Source organism: Cyanistes caeruleus, chromosome Z, assembly GCF_971803275.1.
Source record: "Cyanistes caeruleus chromosome Z, bCyaCae1.hap1.1, whole genome shotgun sequence".
Taxonomy (NCBI): domain Eukaryota; kingdom Metazoa; phylum Chordata; class Aves; order Passeriformes; family Paridae; genus Cyanistes; species Cyanistes caeruleus.
In genome coordinates, this window is record NC_141732.1 from 46,574,901 (window position 1) to 46,592,988 (window position 18,088).

Here is an 18,088-nt window from a genome sequence, read left to right on the forward strand (position 1 = left end):
GAGTACATGAAGTTATTTAATTTTTGCTTAATTACAAGCTGAAAAACTAACAAAGACTGTATGATACACAATTCAATCACCATAGCTAAAAGGCTATGTTTCAGTTATTCATAGACTCATTTAAATGATGCAATTTTACCTCAACTTCTGCTTGTTGCCTTGCTAGAGTGATGTTAAAAATATCCAAGGTCTTTTCGAATTCCTAGAAGAGAGATGAGAAATTATTTTAGACAATTTGAAAATTGTTACATTCCATAGCTCAGTTTTACAGGAAACAACAGAAAGCAATTCAATTTTTGCAAACCAAGTTAATTCACTCAATCTGAAAACTTAAAACAAACGTGGAATAGCACATCAGTTTAAGCTGCTATGTCTTGCAGTTTCTAATTTAAAGATTTACCTCACGTGTGAAAGGTAGTGACAAAGTTGCAAGTATTGCCACTGAAAATTTTATTTTAACTTAGAACTGATTTAGGAACATATTACTATTTAAGTCTGAACAAGTATCAAGACGAACAATATTTAAGCCTTCAATAGAAAATTACTAACCTCCAATGATTTTAAGATTTCTTCATTAGGTTTTTTTGACGTTATCTTTGTTTTATACATCTCTTTATAGTTCTTCACTTGCTTCCTATGATGTGAAATATGTTCCCATGACCACATTTGGAGCTTAGGTTGAACATTTACTTCAAGGATGCCATAAATAACGTATTTCCACCTAAAAGCAAATACAAACATATAGCTCAAATTTTTTTGGGGATAGTGAAAAGGTTCCTAAGACTTTGCAGACTGTCACAAAATGGAACTTCAGGCTGCCAAGAGTGAAATCCCCTGACAAATACTGCACTTCTGATCAGCTGAGAGAACTAAGAATTTTACTCCTTTTCCCCACACAAAGTTGACAGACTGCCGGTTCCTAAAACTCAAAGTTAGCTGTGTATGAAAAGTACCCACAGATGTTGTAGAATGTTTAGAATGCATGCATGCTGAGAATAATAAAAATCTATCTGTAAGGAATCTTCTGAAAAGAAACCAAATCCTGGCCATCTGTGTTGCAAATGTTTGCCTATTTTTAGGTAATAGATTTGCTCTTGTAATACTACCTAATATATAACAGGGGGGCCTTCATTTAAACAAATTTATGATATAAAAGTACTATAAGACTTAAGCTCCTGATAATGGTCTTTAAGACCGCAATCACAGGTTTTCAAATATTGTGTCCTCAGCTTTGGTTTGAGGTCCTCATCAACTTCTTACAATACTGGCTTAAGAAAAAATTATAAAAACAAAGATGACTCCCTTTCAGAAGGAGATGAGTTCTAACCTCCCTAAGTAAGAAGCAATTCCTTGATAATTATTTCAGGTTAATAACTAACAAATTATTTTCAAAATCTAAGGTTGCCTACCATGTCTTGGCGTTGTTATGCACTGGAACATCAGGTCTGTACTTCCTATATGGCAGATTTCGAGTCATCATATCAATAGACTCAAGAAGCTCCACAACACTGAAGTACTAGGCAAAAAAATTCAAACTGAGCATTATTATCTTTCTGCAAACAACAGGTATCAAGCTTCTCTTTGAAGCTTACAAAGAAAAATGAGACTAAGTTAATAGATTCTATATGTACAGTATAAAATTTCAGACTGCCTTCCTTATTCTTGCAAACTAACTGTTTTACTACATTACATATAACTTCAGAAAAATAGTCGGTACCTGTGGCTTATTGAATTCAACAGTTATATCCTGTAAGTTTACATCTAAATCTATTTTCGGTGATGAAAAGTCAACATCAGATCGAGGATTCATAAGGAGTTTGGCTTTAGCTGAAATTGGGCGGAATACTAAAAAACACAAGTTGATAAAAAAAGTGCAATTCAATTATTTAAGATTGTAATAAATTGTACACATATTTATCATAAATTATGCCAGATTATTAGCTTTAAAACGCTAGACTTGAAAAACATGTACTGCACCAATACAGCTTAAAATAGAAAACAATCTAGACTCAATCTTCAGTTTCATTCTGGCAACATTTATCCAACAAATTTTTGCAGAACACCATCACAAACTTTCTTGTATGCTGAATTACATACAAATGCTTCAATAAATAGTTTACTTTGTAACAAATGTAATTTTTTTTGGCTATGATACATTTATAGTACAAGACAGTTTCAAATATAGCATTTATTTCACTGTAGGAACTCTTATTCCATAAGATTTTTTTGCTGTTGTTCTTGTTACAAATGCTTTGCTCTTTGATAAATTATACTCACAATGGTTTTAACCATTGTTAAACAATGTTACCAAACATCCCATATTTTTAATTTCAAGCCCAAATAAGCATGGAACAAAATCATGCATTCTACACAAAAGTGAGGCACATCACAAGAAAAAACAATCTGAGTAGATAGAAATATTTTATCTGTTACACAGTTTGGCAATATCTGGCATTTGAAGCCATGGTAATTCAGTATTTTCATCTGCCTCAGCAATTAGTCCAATAGTAAGAATTTTTTTTATTACTTGTGTTCCTGTAAATCTTATTTTTATCAAATACGAATTCCTTCATGTCAGCAAAAATACTGATAAATTACCTACATATCAAATATTCCAGATTCTCTGAAAGGTTCATACAAGTGGAAACATGCATTTTTTTCAAGAAGAAACCGTTAAACTTCCAGCTGTACCTCTATATGGTAGCATTTGAATTAATTTTCTCTCTGTATTTAGCTTCCTAAACTTCATTTTTTATGATTTTTATCTTTTTATGGTTCTTTTATGTAAGTATAATATTTGTATTTACATGAAGTGATAAAATTAGACTTCATGCTTATTACCTTCCTATCAAAGTTTTAATCTAAAGACTTGTCCCAAATGGGACCAAATTTTCATTTGCTGCAGATCACCAGCATAGTCAGCACCTCTGATGGAACTGCTGAATGTAAATAGTGTTAATCTTGAATCCTAAACTTTACATACACCTATTTTAGACTTACTACATAAAGCCTTAAACAACTTAGAACATTTAACATTTGTTTTTTTGCAAATACAAAGCCAGCAACTAAAAAAGATTGGTAAGAAATTAGAAGAAATTACTAGATAGTTCTCTGTCAGTCAACACAGACAGAGACTCCTTTTAGTGAAGGCAGCAGCATAAAACTGACAGTGTCTTTTTTAACCCTGTCCATAGTGAACTGAGGACCTTCCTGCTGGAGAACAAGCCACTTCCAAGGGCATTCAGACTTGTGAACAGTTTCTAAACAATCACACAGATGCACATGATAAACACAAACCAAGTATTTTCCATACAGTGGAAAGCTAACTACCACCATGTTTGAGTAATGCCAATGTGACTTCAACAAGCAATATTCAAAGCAATACAACTTTAGTTAGTCCCACCACAAAAAAACAAACAAAAAAACCCAACAAAAACAAAGTTAGTTTCAAAGTTGTTTGATTAGTGTTTCCACCTCTCATGAAAAGAAGATATTTTGCATAAAGCAGGTGCACTGAAAAACATACTCAAAAATATCTGAATTCACTAAACTTACCCAGTGCGTATGCTATTCTAAACTTTTTAAATACAAGAATTAATCAATGGCTACTAAGAACGATGATCTATGTACAGTATTCCATTAGAACCCATTAGAATGGTACATGACTCACTTTTATCAAGGCTTTTTTAAGGCTACCTATACAATACAGTATTTACTGTCAGAAAGACAGTTACTCTTCCAGGCTTACACTACACTCCTTTTTAAGATTTTTGAGTAACAGCCAAAGTGACAACCTCAGAGATGCACTAAAAATTAGAATTATGAATGCGTATTACAATTAAGTAAGACTTACCAAAATCATAACCATCTGGAATCACGTTGTGGCTGGCAACTCCCTGTTTTAAATTAACCTACACACACAACAGAGATAAAAGAAAGTTGCATTTCTATTTCCAGATAAAGTTTTAAAATTACAAAATGTTAGCATTTTTAAACAATTCTCAGATAATCCCTCTGGCCCAAAGTAAAGTTCAAAATACTCATCTATGTTTTAAACAGAATAGTATGTCTACCTTTAGCTAATAAAAATCACTGAATAGTAGTAAGATGACCATCAGTTGTCTATATTCTGTTACTGGCAGAAGACTGGTTATTTTAACTTTCTCAGATGGGCATTATACATCCATCACATAAAAGCCTTAACATATACTTTTTTTTTTCCTAAAAATGCTTTTAGTTACAAACAATTCCCCTGGGACACTGACATAAAAAGAAGCAGGCCTGAACATGAAGCATGTTCCCTGCTTCCGAGTTTCAGCTAGAAGGCTATATACACTGTGCTTTACTCACCAATGACTCATCACAACCACCGTGGTAGAACATCTCTGATTTCACATTCCAATAAGCAAAAAGGTTATCCAGTCGCACAAGCTGAAAACAAAACATATGTGTTAGCATCTACAAGTTTTAGACTGATAAGTTGGATTTCAAAATGTCTGGATGAATAAAATGAATAAAAATATTCAGAATGCTACTTTTGCTATAGAGACTATACAGTTACATGTTTTCTTGATCTTACTTTCTGTGGAAGAAACTCTAATGTAGCTTATTTTATCAGTAATTCTTTCTTTAGCATACAGTTTATACTGTACCTTGTGGAACAACTTGGCAGTTTCATCATGTAAACATGGATTCCAATTCTTATCTGAGGTCTGAAATGAGAATTAAGAAAAATACTCCAATATCTATAATTCACAACACAATTCACAAGTGTTACAACTGAAACAAACTACAAAAAAAGAAAGTAATGTCATCATAATTAAATGCCACAGAAAATAATGGGATACAATCTTCTGATTTAAGGTGATTGATCCATTACTTTAAGTGAAAACTTGAAAATGCTACTTCCCCCAAAAAATATATATGTATGTACACTGATAGGCTGCACACAAGAACTAAAGATAGCAAAAGATTCTGTTTTCAGTATTGCAAACTGTTTTCCTTTACACCAATAATATTTTTAGGCAGCCTCTTTGGACAGAGATAAACTATGGATTAAATTCTTTCATAATGCTGGAAGCAATTCATCTTAGAAATCTCATCTTTTAAGCCTAAAGAACACCCTTGAATATACTAGAAACAGGCATTAGCAAAACCACCATTTCATTCAAGGAAGTAGCATTTACTTGAGACACATTTTCTTTAAAACTAGCAGTTACACAGCAAAAGCTACTGAATAAGAGCAACTCAGCACAATCAGCATAGTGCTCCTACTACACAGTCTTCCAGAAAAAAAAATTCATACTGTCTGTGCTTACTATCTTTGCACCTTAAAGTGCAGCTTGCAGCTAAAAAATTAGCTTGTTCAAAATAAAGATGTCATCTTTTTTTTTTTTTCCATTTTTCCCTTTCCCACCCCTTCCTGTAATCAGGTAGTAACTTCCTTTCTTGGAGCTCAAGTCAGTTTCAGTAAAATATTCAGAACAAACAGCCTAAATCCAGCCCAGTGTAGTAGCCACAAAGTGCAGCAGGCGAAAGAGTAAGAATTTACTCCTAAAGATCTACTTTAATGGTAGCATTTTATCTTTAATGGCACACCCATCGCAGCACTTACGCTGAATTTGATAAGCCAAGTACTTACCACTGTGCATTGCTGATGACTGTATGTGTACTTTCCATTAGACAGTGTGTTACCAGAAAGCACAACACACAAAAGCACCTATTGGTATATATTAACATGTTTTTCAGACAAAAAGTGAGAAATAAAATTACCTGCAAACTTAAGTTTTGAAGTGAAATCCCAAATGACAAGGGGTTATCATGATTTGTGATCTAACAGAACACAAGAAAAGACAAAAAAAAAATTATTTCATACTCTATCAGCATATATTTGACTAAGAATTTAAGTATCTTTATGCTTTGGTCCAAGCTTTTTGTTTCGTTTTTTTAATAAGACTAAGGTAAGAAATTCCACAACTTTACTAGTATTCTCTCAGCATGGAAAGCAACTAAAAGAAATCAGATAGGTTCCCAATTTCATGTTACAGCGCACAACCCCTTATGTTAAGATATACAAAAGTACTTACATCATCTTCATAGCGAATATGGATGTTGGAAATTTTCAGCTGAAGATTTTTAATGACCTGAGTAACTAGCTTTTCTACAAAAGTGTCTTGTTTCTCTTCTTTCACTTTATCTATGTTAAAGGAAAACAATTTAATATTTTGTTTACATTTCAGTATTTTTCAAAATTAGACAAGCAATAACATAATAAATTTAGCATGGTAACTGTTTTAATTTTCTATTACATTGCACTCCAGTTGTATAAAAACAGGTTTGCTCTGTATAATCTACAGCATTTACATTCTCAAACTAGGCTTTGTAGCTTTACTACCTACTGTGACTCTGCATGAAGCATCTGGTTATTCAAAAGTATGACCAGCACCCACAATACTCAAGGTGGGCAAAACATATTTATTAGAAATAGCAGAAGTTGAATTTAAAGATAAGAATTCGCATGTATCAAAGAACAGATTGAAACTCCTTTAAAAAGTTATATTGGTAAAAATGCTTTGATACTGGAAACAAACTGTTTCTTATGAAAGAGGGAAGAAAATGTCAGGTGACATATGATACAAAATAAATATTTCAAAAGCCCAATTTATATTATATCACATCAATGCTCAAACCTTTTTATTTTCAGAATGCTGGTTCTGCAATACTGAACACAATTATACCTAAAAAACCATAACTAATAGGTTTTTAAGTAACAAGTTAAAAACAAGAGTCTAGAACACTTTGACAAAGTCTGTATCTTTCTGAATAAAAATAAAGAACAAGCATCACTTTCATTAGCTTTTCCCACTCTCACCTTTGTCAGCTATCTTCTGCTTTGCTTCCTCTATTCTCTGCAATTCCCTTTGTCTTGCTTCCAAGAACTGCCTGGCTTCTTTCTCAGCATCATACTTTATGCCTAAATACATAATGTAAAAAAGTATAATACCAAAAAACTTATATACTTTTTTAAAGATACTGTGTCAAAAGCTGTAAATTTTACATTTTTGCAACAGTTACATAACAGCAAAAAAATTAGGTGACGAACTGTAAATTACTGAAAGACTTCCATACCATTACTTAACTGTAATTAAAAGTATCTTCTAGGAATAAAGCTCATGAAAACAGTATCAACCCATTTCAGCTAATTCTGAAATCCCACCAATCTACAGTCACTTCTTCCTGTACAGTAACTTACTGGCGGTAGGCACAATGAGCAAATAAACTCCATCAAGGACTGCCTCAACAGGTTGAGTATAAAGGTTTTGCCATGGTATCTGTAGGTTAAGTTGACCTACAAACACAAAAGAAAAAAGTTGAAGTATACAGTTAAATAGTTGACTGGAAAAGAAATGCAAAGATAATTGATAATAAACACAAAATCTCTTAACAATCATTACTTTGGACAGAAAATACCCTAGAAAATGCCTCAGTTGAGTTGTATTCTCTTGTACAATACACAAGCAACATGAGAAGTTTGGTCTACATTGTTTCTGTATTCCCTTGAATTACATTCCTCCTCTTAACAGCAATGTGTTCTTCCTTGAAAATCGACATCATCACTATCAGAAACAAGCACATGGGCAACTCATGCATCATCGTGAGGTTTTGTGAACACGGGGATCATGAGGTTACAGTGTCTCTCCTTCACCAAGCGCAAATTTTAATAAAATATTAAATCATATAATTTAGAAATATAGAAAATACATTATTCCAGGGTCAATTTAAAGGAAGCATAATGGCCTTAGACCTAGTTTACTTTAAGAAACCACTAACTTTTAGAAGACAATCAACTTGCAACAAGAAAACCTTTTATTTTAGCAAAAGGAAGGAAGGAAGGAGATGAAAAGGCAAGCAAAAGGTAAAAAATCAGTTGTGGAGTCTTGTTAAGACAACGAATGAGATCCAGTCCTGCCCAACTGCTCGTCTTTGCTGTGTTGGGCTACTTTCTCATTAATATTGAGGGGTTTAAACAAGACTCTAGTACACTTTATTGAAAGAAGCTTCTTCAAAAAGTTTTCAGAAGAGACAAACTTCAGAGTATACAAATCAAAATATACAAATCAATGAACATAAGGAAATTATTTGCTTAGGAAGTCTAAAGTCACTTTCAAGGAAAGATAGTATGTTTAGAAATTCCTGCATGTATACAAGATAAAATGCAACTTACTAATATGTCCTGCTTTAACTTTAAATGGCACATCCAAACGACTCTGAAAGAAAAGGGTTTAGAAAATTTAAGCTCAATTCAGCAGCTTGTGAAATGTTCCAGTGCAGGAAAAGATACCATGACAATCTTAAAAAACTTACCCGTCAACCACAGGAAAAAAAATTAGTATAACAGATAAGCAAGCATTTGGTTACCATTTTGACTGTTACACCATTTTAGGCTAAATACATTCCAAAAAAGAAAGTCCTAGCTTCATGAGCTAGGGGGGAAAAAAAAAAAAAAAGGTCTTTCAGTATTGCTTTTTTGCTTTTGACCTAAGCAAATTCTTTTAGCAATTGTTGAGAGTTCTCTTAGAGGAAAAAAAAAAATGCATACACTTTCCCCTTTGAATATAATCTCAAATGAATCAGATAATCTATATAGGTACAGAGTAAACAAATCAGTAAGGTTCTACTTAGAAGAAAATGTATCATTAAATAAGAATCAAAAAATGCACATTAAACCCAAAACAAAGCTCAAGGAATCATGTTTGCAAGTATTATTGTTATTTTCACTAGCTTACCAGTGCATTTTCTTTTATTTCCAGATTCTTCAGTGCTACAGCTCCTAAAAAAACAGAAGCCAACAAGCAAAACTGGAATAAGCAATGTAGTAGTCATACACACTGCAAGTCCCAGAGTCTGAATCAGTGGGTTACAGAAGCCTAGAAGATAAGGGGGCCAATGTAGATGTCTCAAACATCAATGGAGGATGGCAGTGGAATCAACCAAGATTTGCTGGTAAGAACATGCCATGAGAAAGAATGGGACCTGGCAGGAAAAGGTGGCCATACAGACGTAAGCCAGAAGTCTTCCTGGACAAAGGTCTATGCTCTGGCTCCTGAAGTAGAGCATAAGCAATGGAATGAGGTCAAGAAGCAGGCATGGACTGTCAACTAAAGGTCAATCCAGTATGGAGGGACCAAGACCTCCAGAGACCCCCAAAGCCCTCTTACCATTTCGAGAAAGGTCTAGAAGAATGAACTGCAGATGATAACTCATTTGCATAGTAAACAAACAAAGCAGCTCCATGGCATGGAAACGTTAACTGTATAAAGGTACTCACATCAAATCTGGGCACACATGTGCCCCAGGACCCTGGACACTCCATCAGCTGCACTGAGGCTGGAGTCAGGACTACCAATCTTTCTTCCTTTCTTTCTCTGTACCCCACTCTAATCTCTTTGTACCTCTCTCTCTTCTCTTTCACCTATCCCTTATTCAAGATCTACCACCATGTGTTTATACTATAAGGGACTAATTAACACCCATTTCCACACCGTGTGTCTAATTTAATAATAAAACTTTGTAAGTTTTTACAGACACGCTGACTTCTGTTGTTCCTTTTTGACCACAGGCACCTACAAATTTTGGGGGCTCCCTTCCCCTTCACAGTGGGACATCTCGTGGTCCACAACCTATGGATCCCAAAACTTTTACTGTGGAAGAGATCTACAGCCTACACATCAAATATCCATGAAAGATGATTAGGACCATGAAAGATGATTAATCATTCTACAAATACCTGAGATTGTCTCATGGAGCTTGCATGTCCAAGAAAAATAATGTAAAATTACCCAAAGTAAAAATGCTGGAAATCCCTGTCTCAATTTTGTAAGACTCATTTTGAAATCAAAAGTTAGCCTCTTTTTCTTCAACCATCTGTTTTCTGTGCTTGTAGAAATCTAGAGACAGTAAATGTGAGTGGAATTTTAGCCCGCAAAAGGTCTTATTCTTGCCAATTTTATTTATAGGCTTACAAAAATTCAAAAGAAGCATTTCAGTAATCTAATTTTTAAGGAGTGAAATTCGGTATACTGTGAACAAAGAAAATTTGAATTGCAAGATCAGTTCTACAATATACTTCACATCAAGCACTTGCCATAACAAAAGGAATACTGGGACTAGAAAACTCATAACTTAAACATGCACATAGTCCAAAGCAATGCCTTCTGCAAAATCTACAAGAAGAATGAAGCTTCTGTGATGGTTACTTTCAAATTAGTTGTATAGTGTTAACACATGCACATGGAACAGACACTTGATACAGCTGAGCAGGGGCATAAATGAGATTCCAGAAACCAGAAGCAGATTACAGGCCTGGAAAAGAATACAACTTGAGGTTGCAAATGAAGATTTAATTGACCCAAAAATGCTTTTCTTTCAGGATGCATGATAGCAAAATGTATGGGGAAATGGGAGCTCCAACTGCAAGAATATTCTTGCAGTTATATTGTGCTGACAATAACTATTCAAAGTAACACCAATTTTGGGAAATAGGACCCAAATCTCAAAAGTGCACACATTAGAAGAGTTGGCTCAAATTAGTGAACTGATATGGAAGAGCTGATCAGGTAAACCAATCCATCCATCTCACAGCACTCACAAAATACCATGAAGTTTTTAACATTTTAATTTATTCATTGCAACCACTTATAATCACTTTACAGTGATTATAAGTCTATACATCTGACATGTGCTAACATCAGCTTGTCCAGAGAAATACTATATGCAGAAGGATGTTTTTTGACAGCTGATGAGACTGTTGCCAAGCCTTAAAATACACACACGTTGCCAGGAACGACAGAAAAGGGAAAAAAAAGCAAAAAAAGCAAAGAGAGCATTCCCAAAAGTAGTCTGTAACTACTTTAGGAACTAGAACTATATAGTCTTTGTAGGCAATAACAAGGTGATAGTTTTATATAACATTGGTTCAATTCCATTCTAAATTCATTCCCTGATAAAGCTTACTCTGCTGTCACTGTAGGACAGGCAGTGATTCACACAGACATGGCTCCTGTATGACAGGGAAAAAACTGGTTTTATTCTTACAACTTCAGTATTTATAGACTCTCGGCAATGAGCAGTGACTGGATAGTTAGGTTACCACCTTCCCAATCACACTGGTCGTGAGAAACATCCATCTAAAGACGTGTATCAGAAAGGATGTATACATATCTATGTTTACAGTCACTGTCCTGGGAAAGTGCTTAGAAATTATGTAAACAAGATGAAAAAGCTGAGTTTTCAGGGCGACACTCTGCAGAGGCCATTTTAACACTAAAAAAAACCCGTTTGCTTCTTCAAGAAGATATCACTAATTTCAACTGTATTTATGGCAAGTAATTCTAATGTTATCCAGAGCAAAGGTTCAGGTTTGTAACCAAGTTACCAGGCATGACTGCAACTTCTGCAGGTCAGTTGAGCCAGGTTAAAAACATTCACAAGGAAACTGTAAGACTAAGCGACACATGAAGCAGTTTAACTGGGTTGAGTTTCTTCACTTTCACTGATGGCTATGTAAACATTCCCTCTCATTTATCAAGAGTCTGACACATGCCACAGTTCTGCAGAGGCACAGTAACTCAGACTACAATAATTTGGCAGCCTGGATGCTTCCAAAAACAAAGTACTGTAAAATGAGTAACGATTATCTTAAGCATTTACAAACAGTATTTTCTGATGGCAGAACTATTTCTCATTTTACCTGAGCATATCATAATGGCAGACAATAAATACAGAATCAATCGTGCTTCAAACAGAAAGACTTTGAAATTTCTACATTAAATGCTGGGATTTGGAAGTGGGGTACATAATTCTTCACTGTTTTTGCTTATGATTTTACAATTTTAAAAAATCACTTATGATTTTACAATTAAAAAGTTTAATGTTTTAGTTAAGAATCATTAGAAGAAATACACATTAGCATAACTCCAGGCATCTGAATTTCTGTATAAAATTACTGAAACATGTTTACTAAAATATAACAGTTTCCTTACAAAAACCTTGATACAGTCTGATCATAGTAAATGGACCATCAAAGCACTCAAAAGGCTACAAAAGAGGCTCTAGGTTTTGTGTATTGATGTAACCTTTCTTCCCCCTATACTTGACAGAAAGCACATGAGACTGACTAAACATTCCTGCAGTAAACAGAAAACATTTCCAAAGCCACCAGACTTGCAAAGCTTGCAACCAACTCCGATGCTCATGATTTGAAATGCAGTTATTGACAATGGCAGTATTCTCTTTCATTACCAAAATTTGGTCTCTACCACATGTAGCCATTTCCCTTGCAATGAAATGTAGATCTAAGTGCAACTACACTGAATCCTGACCATTCTCTTGGGGATGGGAGGCAAAAAAACCAAAAGCCCCCGCAAACAGAAGCAGGAAAGCCAGAGAACAATCCCTAGTTACAGGGCATAACATAGCTAGTGAATTAGTCTGTGAGTACTGACAGTAGATTTAAATTGCAAAAATAAAAAAATACATCAATATTCAATTGTCAGTTTTGTTGATGGATTTTTGGCAGGGCTGGTGTTCCCCTCCTGGGGGCAACTAGATGTTTTGATGTCAGAAATGAATCCAATGTATGATTAAAAAATACCCAGCTAAGCAGCCTTAGAAACTGTGCGTACAAGTAGTTGGAGTTGTATAAATATCTAGGATTAAACATGCAGGCTACCAGCCAAATCAATAATAAAAGCCAGAGCAGTTATAAATATGTATAGCAAAGTCTAGAATTTTTTTAGGCTACATTATAAAGGAAATTTTTAGATTTACTGAGCTCTGGACAATGTGAATGATTCAACAAAATAAAACAGTCAAAATTCTAGAATTAATTAGTTTATAGCTTTAATTTTAGATACTCAAAATAACTTAATGAATTTCTGTGCATGAACCAACATCTACTATGAATGATTCAGCTTGCAAAAAGAGATCTAGTAAACTATTTCATCAAAAAGGTCTGACTGAAATTTTGTTATGGTTGTAAAAAGAGATGAGGGGGGGAAAGAAAATTAATCTATATAAAAATCCTGCAGGTTTTACCTAATTGATCACTCTCTGCTGTCTTGTAAATAAAGGGGCAGGAGAAGGAAAGCAGATGAGAGTGAGATGAAAGATCAGAAAATGCAAATACCTTAGCTAGTATCTGATCAGCACCCAACACTCCTGTTCAAATATTTTCACAAAATTTCTGCATTTTTCCAACAGCACTGTCTGCTTGTGAACACCTCTGATCATTTAACACAAACAGCTGCCTTTGCTAGTCATTTCCCACTTGTGTTTGTGGTGTTAATTATTTCTGTTTAAGCATACCCTCTAGAGACAAGCTGTAAGCCTTTGAGGATCAGTGTCTGCCAAATACCTCATTTATTGACATTTACTGTAAAATAGATCACAAAAGACAGCAAAAACTACTAGACATTATGGATCCCTCAAGTGAATTCAAATTACTGTTTTGTAAGGGAGGGGAGCAGATAGCACCTGCTATAGACAGTATAAACAAGACCTGTACAGACAAGACAAGGTACACAAAAGTATTTGTCTTTCACAATAATAGTTGTAGCCAAAAAAAAAAATAAAAAAAAAAAGTATTTATGTACTCACAAACATTCCAATTATCTGCCAGTATCGTCTTACTAACAGAGCTGCCCCAAAAAGGGACACCAGCTATTTAAATAATAAGTTGCATTAAGACATGCTTGAGACATTACCTAATAAGTATGCAAGTCAACCTAGAATTAATCTTTTTAAAGGGCAGTACAGAGGGTCTGAGCAAGACACAGAAAAATTATTTAGCATAGTCAAAAGAAAATAATAGCATCATGAACTGTAATAAAACAATTGTTTGGTCTCTCAGCACTGGAAACCTGACTGGCACTTCATTTCTTGTCAGAGACAACTGCATACATCTCACATTTCTGCAAGCATCTTTTCAGGTATTTCAACTTGACCAGTTAACTAGATCAGGTCTAGGGCATTCAAATCTAACTTGTTTATCTAAGCCAAGTATTTGCACACTTGTTAATACACCTCATTGAAACTACCTTTCCTAGTGAACACCAAACAAAAATAGGCTAAAAAAGACACTGTCCTTCCCAGCATTGGCCATTCAATAGCCTTCTCTGATGGCTGCCTAACAGAAGCAGTCTTTTACCTTGCTTCATATTAATGGAGTTCCTTAGGCAAACGATTTTCTCCCATTACACTTTTTTCTGAGCCTTGACTTTTCCAGTATTGGCTTTACATGTTAAAATAACCTTTTTTTTTACCTGCATGGATTGAGCTACCTTCAACTTTCTGCACTGCCTTTTCTATTTCAGATCATTCAGTTCTTGCAACATTCTCAGCCATCAGTGTTTTTAGATTTCACATCTTTTTTCAATATTAATATAGTCTAAATTCGTACCCTTCAATCTGAGGGTTTTTTACAACATCAACAAAAAAAATCAAAGCATTTCTGGAATTATTAATGTGTTCATATATTTTTCTGGAGCAGCTTTACTTTTTTCACACAACTTTACTACACAGATTGAATATGGAATAGCTTTAATACTGCACAATGAATTCTCTCATTTATCAAAACCAAGGTGAATATTAAGCATGCTCATTAAAAAGTCATTAATAAAGCTTTCAATTTACAGAGGCTAAAAAAATATGTAAAATTTATACATATTCAGTCTACAAACAAGTTACCAGCCTTAATTTAGACAGGCTAGCTATAAAATACCACAAGGTCATGATTTGCTCCCTATAGCCTTTTAAAATAAATCACTTGGGTTTTTAATCATTCAGAGGCAAAAAAATACATGCCTTTTAAAACTTAAGACATTACATATATGTAAAGTCTTAACACATTAATACAGACACATATACATATATCATTTGTGCAACGCTCTAGCAAAAAGCAGTGATGATTTATTAAACAGAAAAAAAAAACTTCCCTTTTTTTTTCTTTTAATTTGATGGATTTGAAACAATTTAATTTTACTAGTACAACATTTCTGTAAAATTTAGCAAGTCAGAGAAAGACAAACACTGTAAGAAAACACACAGCTGTAATGGAAATGCTTTCAGAGCATGCAGACCAGCATTAAAAACTATTAAGTCTACACAAAATATGAAGGCAAAAATAGTACTTTTTAAAAAATACATTAGTTGTAGAATTTTAGTAATTATCAAGCTAAAAAAATTATCAATAGACTTTAGAGCAGTCTATTGTGAGTGTATGGATCTGTTAATTAATGATGCACTCCAAATAAAAACAGTATTCTACTGCTGTTATTACTAATACTCACTGCCTTTTATATGGCAGAATGCAATTTCTAGCTCCTTTTAGATATTTGAAATGAAAGAAATATTGCAAATGTACAGACCATTAAACACAATTTAAGTAAAAAAAAAAAGCATCATGTGGTAGACCAGGAAAAAATAAAACTCCACAGGTGATGCCTCACCAATGCTACACAGCAGTTCTGACTCTCTTAGAGCATAGGTAGCTCCATACATCAGTATACACTACAAACAAGTCAACAAGCTATGTAGGCAAAAAATAGTTTTATTCTAGTACATAGGCACTAGAGAAGCAATAAATTGAATTTAAATAAAAATATACTAAAATCTCTAAAATATGAGAGCTTCTTAAAGATGAAATAATAAACAAGAAAACCAAGTTCCACAGACATGAAAAAATATGATAGCTGAATATCAAAACCTCAAAGTAAAATTGAGGTTGTTTTTTCAGTTTTTGTTTTGGTTGGGTTGTTTTGTTTTAGTTTCTTTTTAGTTTTTTTAAACTGAGACAGTGTGCATCTAATCTGTTAACAGTTGTTTCACAGAGGCATAAAGTGCCATGACTAACCAACAGTAACCTAAAGATCTGGAAAAAGAAGCTTTTACCTTTTTTTTAATGTACAAACATTGCCCAAAACATATACAGTGTTCCACATTTTTCATTAAATATTCTGTCTATTTTTGATGAACAGAAAGTAGAAACTATGGTAACTTCAGTACACAAATCAAGCAATCAGTCTGACACAGTTTTGCTGAAAGGTGCAATTAGTCAAACATTTCAAACACAACTCAACTAACCAGTAAGAGATGTGCAATATTAAGCCTTACTGCTATAGGTTAAGGACTAGTACAATATCTTCAGCAGTTACCTGTGCTGTTGCTCTCAGACTCCTTACAGACACTGAACTTTACAAAGATACTATAAATGGCTAGACTATCTGAAGGAAAATTCAGAAATGAATTCTCTGCAGAAATGAAAATAAATAAGGACACGATTTCAGAAGACAAGCATGAAAACAAAAATGTCCATGATGCAAAAAAGCTTCAGGAGAAGCTTACAATATCTGGTTAATGTATATGAATGCCTAGGAATGGAATTGTAGGTAGGCAAATACCTCGAGGATATTTCACACCCACTGTATAAATGCAGCTGTAAAAAACCCTAACCTCTGCGTTTGCTTTTGCTGATGCTGCAGACATCTGGGATGCACATTCGAAACTGAGCCAGCAGTGGTCACTGCACAGGCATCTGTTCATGGCCTGTGTCTGACAGACCTCTGGTGCTGTTTTCTTTTAGGCACCTTACTAAAGGAACCTCAGGAGTGCACATTCAAACAGAACACTTTACTGCCCTCAGAACTGGTATGTTAATTTAATTCTACAGACCACTGCTTACCTCGCCTAGCACAGCTGGGCACCGCCTCTGTAAACACCGAAGGCAGTATCTACTCCTGGTTCTTTAAGGCTAAAAATAACAGCTATTCCAGACCTACAGATGACAGCGCCAAGAACAAACGGGATGTCACTGCCGTTCGCGGAAAGGCCACTTCACCCCCACAAGCACTAAAACCCTGTAGCTAAAATGCCGTCAAAAACCCTTGGCGTCCATGCACGGTTTATTTCCGGGCATGGAAAACGCCCATAAACCAGTCCAGTTTCGCATTCCCAGAGCCAGGTCAGGCTCCCGCCCACTAATTCCCAAACTTTCCGCGAGCACCAGAGAGACCGCGGCCAGCCAAAGTCCGTCCCCAGCTAGGAGACAGCACGGGTGGCTCCGTACAGAAAAACGAAACAGGAGGGCCGTTCATGTGCCTCCAGCACTTCGCCCGGTTTTCCTTGTCCCCGTTCTGCAGCTCCTCCCGCTCCGCCGCCGCCCCCCGCTGCCGCAGCCGGCTGCTCCGCGGACACCGCCTCCCCAGCCCGCCCGCCTGACCGCCCCCGCGGCTATTTTTAAGCGGCCGGGCAGGGGGAGCGGAGGCAGAGTTGTCGGGTGGGCAGATGGCCCGGCCCGGCTCGGCCCGGCAGCGCCCAGGGGACGCCACCCCGGCCTCCTCCCTTGAGCGGGCGGCAGGGCGAGCCCGGCCGGGCAGGAAGGCACGCGGCGGCACGAGGACAGGCAGGCGGCTCCCCCGCGGCGGGCCAGGCCCGTACCTCCCCAGATGCCCAGCTTCAGCTGGGAGCTGTCCAGGTTCACCACGTAGTCGCCAAGGAAACGATTCAGGACGTCCACGACCAGGGACTCAAACACCATCGTGACCCCCGGCCGCCGCCGCCCGGCAGCAGCGCCGCCGCCTTGGCTCCTGCCGGTCCCCGCCCCGCCTCGCGGCTCGAGGGGGCGGCCCAGTGCGGCCCCCGCCCCTCCCGGCTGCGGGCGCGGCGAGAAAGGGGCGCGGCTTGTCCGAGGCTACGGAAGCCTGTAGGGGCTGCGTAGGTCCGCGTGGCTCTGGCCTTTCTTCCCAGGGTTGCTCCGTAGGCGCTCTAGCTGTCTGCTCTTGTAAAGGTACAAGTTATCACAGAGTGGATCAGGTTGGAAGGGAGCACAGGGGGTCATCTGGCCCAACTCCCTGCTTAAGCAGGGTCATCCCAGAGCACATGGCACAGGATTGCGACCAGGTTTTTCTTGAATATCGCCAGTGAGGGAGACTCAATAGCCTCTCTGGGCGATCTTTATCAGTACACAGTAAAGAAGCTATTCCTCATGTTCAGGCGGAGCTTCCTGTTCACATCCGTTTGTGCCCATTGACTC

The 18,088-nt window shown here is 36.4% G+C and overlaps 1 protein-coding gene across 4 annotated transcripts in view; it reads right to left on the bottom strand.

Moving 5' to 3' along the window:
* Positions 1-17,684, bottom strand: part of VPS13A (vacuolar protein sorting 13 homolog A) — a 112,559-nt gene extending 94,875 nt beyond the window's left edge. For 3 of the 4 annotated variants that reach the window (XR_015281028.1, XM_086869255.1, XM_086869256.1), the window contains exons 1-14: positions 17,494-17,683; positions 8,787-8,830; positions 8,225-8,267; positions 7,253-7,348; positions 6,872-6,973; positions 6,087-6,196; positions 5,773-5,832; positions 4,653-4,712; positions 4,351-4,431; positions 3,854-3,911; positions 1,718-1,845; positions 1,410-1,516; positions 550-721; positions 140-202 (exon numbers count right to left, since the gene is read on the bottom strand). Coding sequence is in view for 3 of the 4 variants with exons in the window: in XM_086869255.1 (XP_086725381.1) it covers positions 140-202; positions 550-721; positions 1,410-1,516; positions 1,718-1,845; positions 3,854-3,911; positions 4,351-4,431; positions 4,653-4,712; positions 5,773-5,832; positions 6,087-6,196; positions 6,872-6,973; positions 7,253-7,348; positions 8,225-8,267; positions 8,787-8,830; positions 17,494-17,593 (1,224 nt within the window). In the remaining variant the exon portion in view is untranslated. Of the gene's footprint in view, positions 1-139; positions 203-549; positions 722-1,409; positions 1,517-1,717; positions 1,846-3,853; positions 3,912-4,350; positions 4,432-4,652; positions 4,713-5,772; positions 5,833-6,086; positions 6,197-6,871; positions 6,974-7,252; positions 7,349-8,224; positions 8,268-8,786; positions 8,831-17,493 lie in introns of all 4 variants that reach the window. The other variant, XM_086869257.1, reaches the window with a different exon arrangement.
* Between the last annotated feature and the right edge of the window lie 404 nt (positions 17,685-18,088).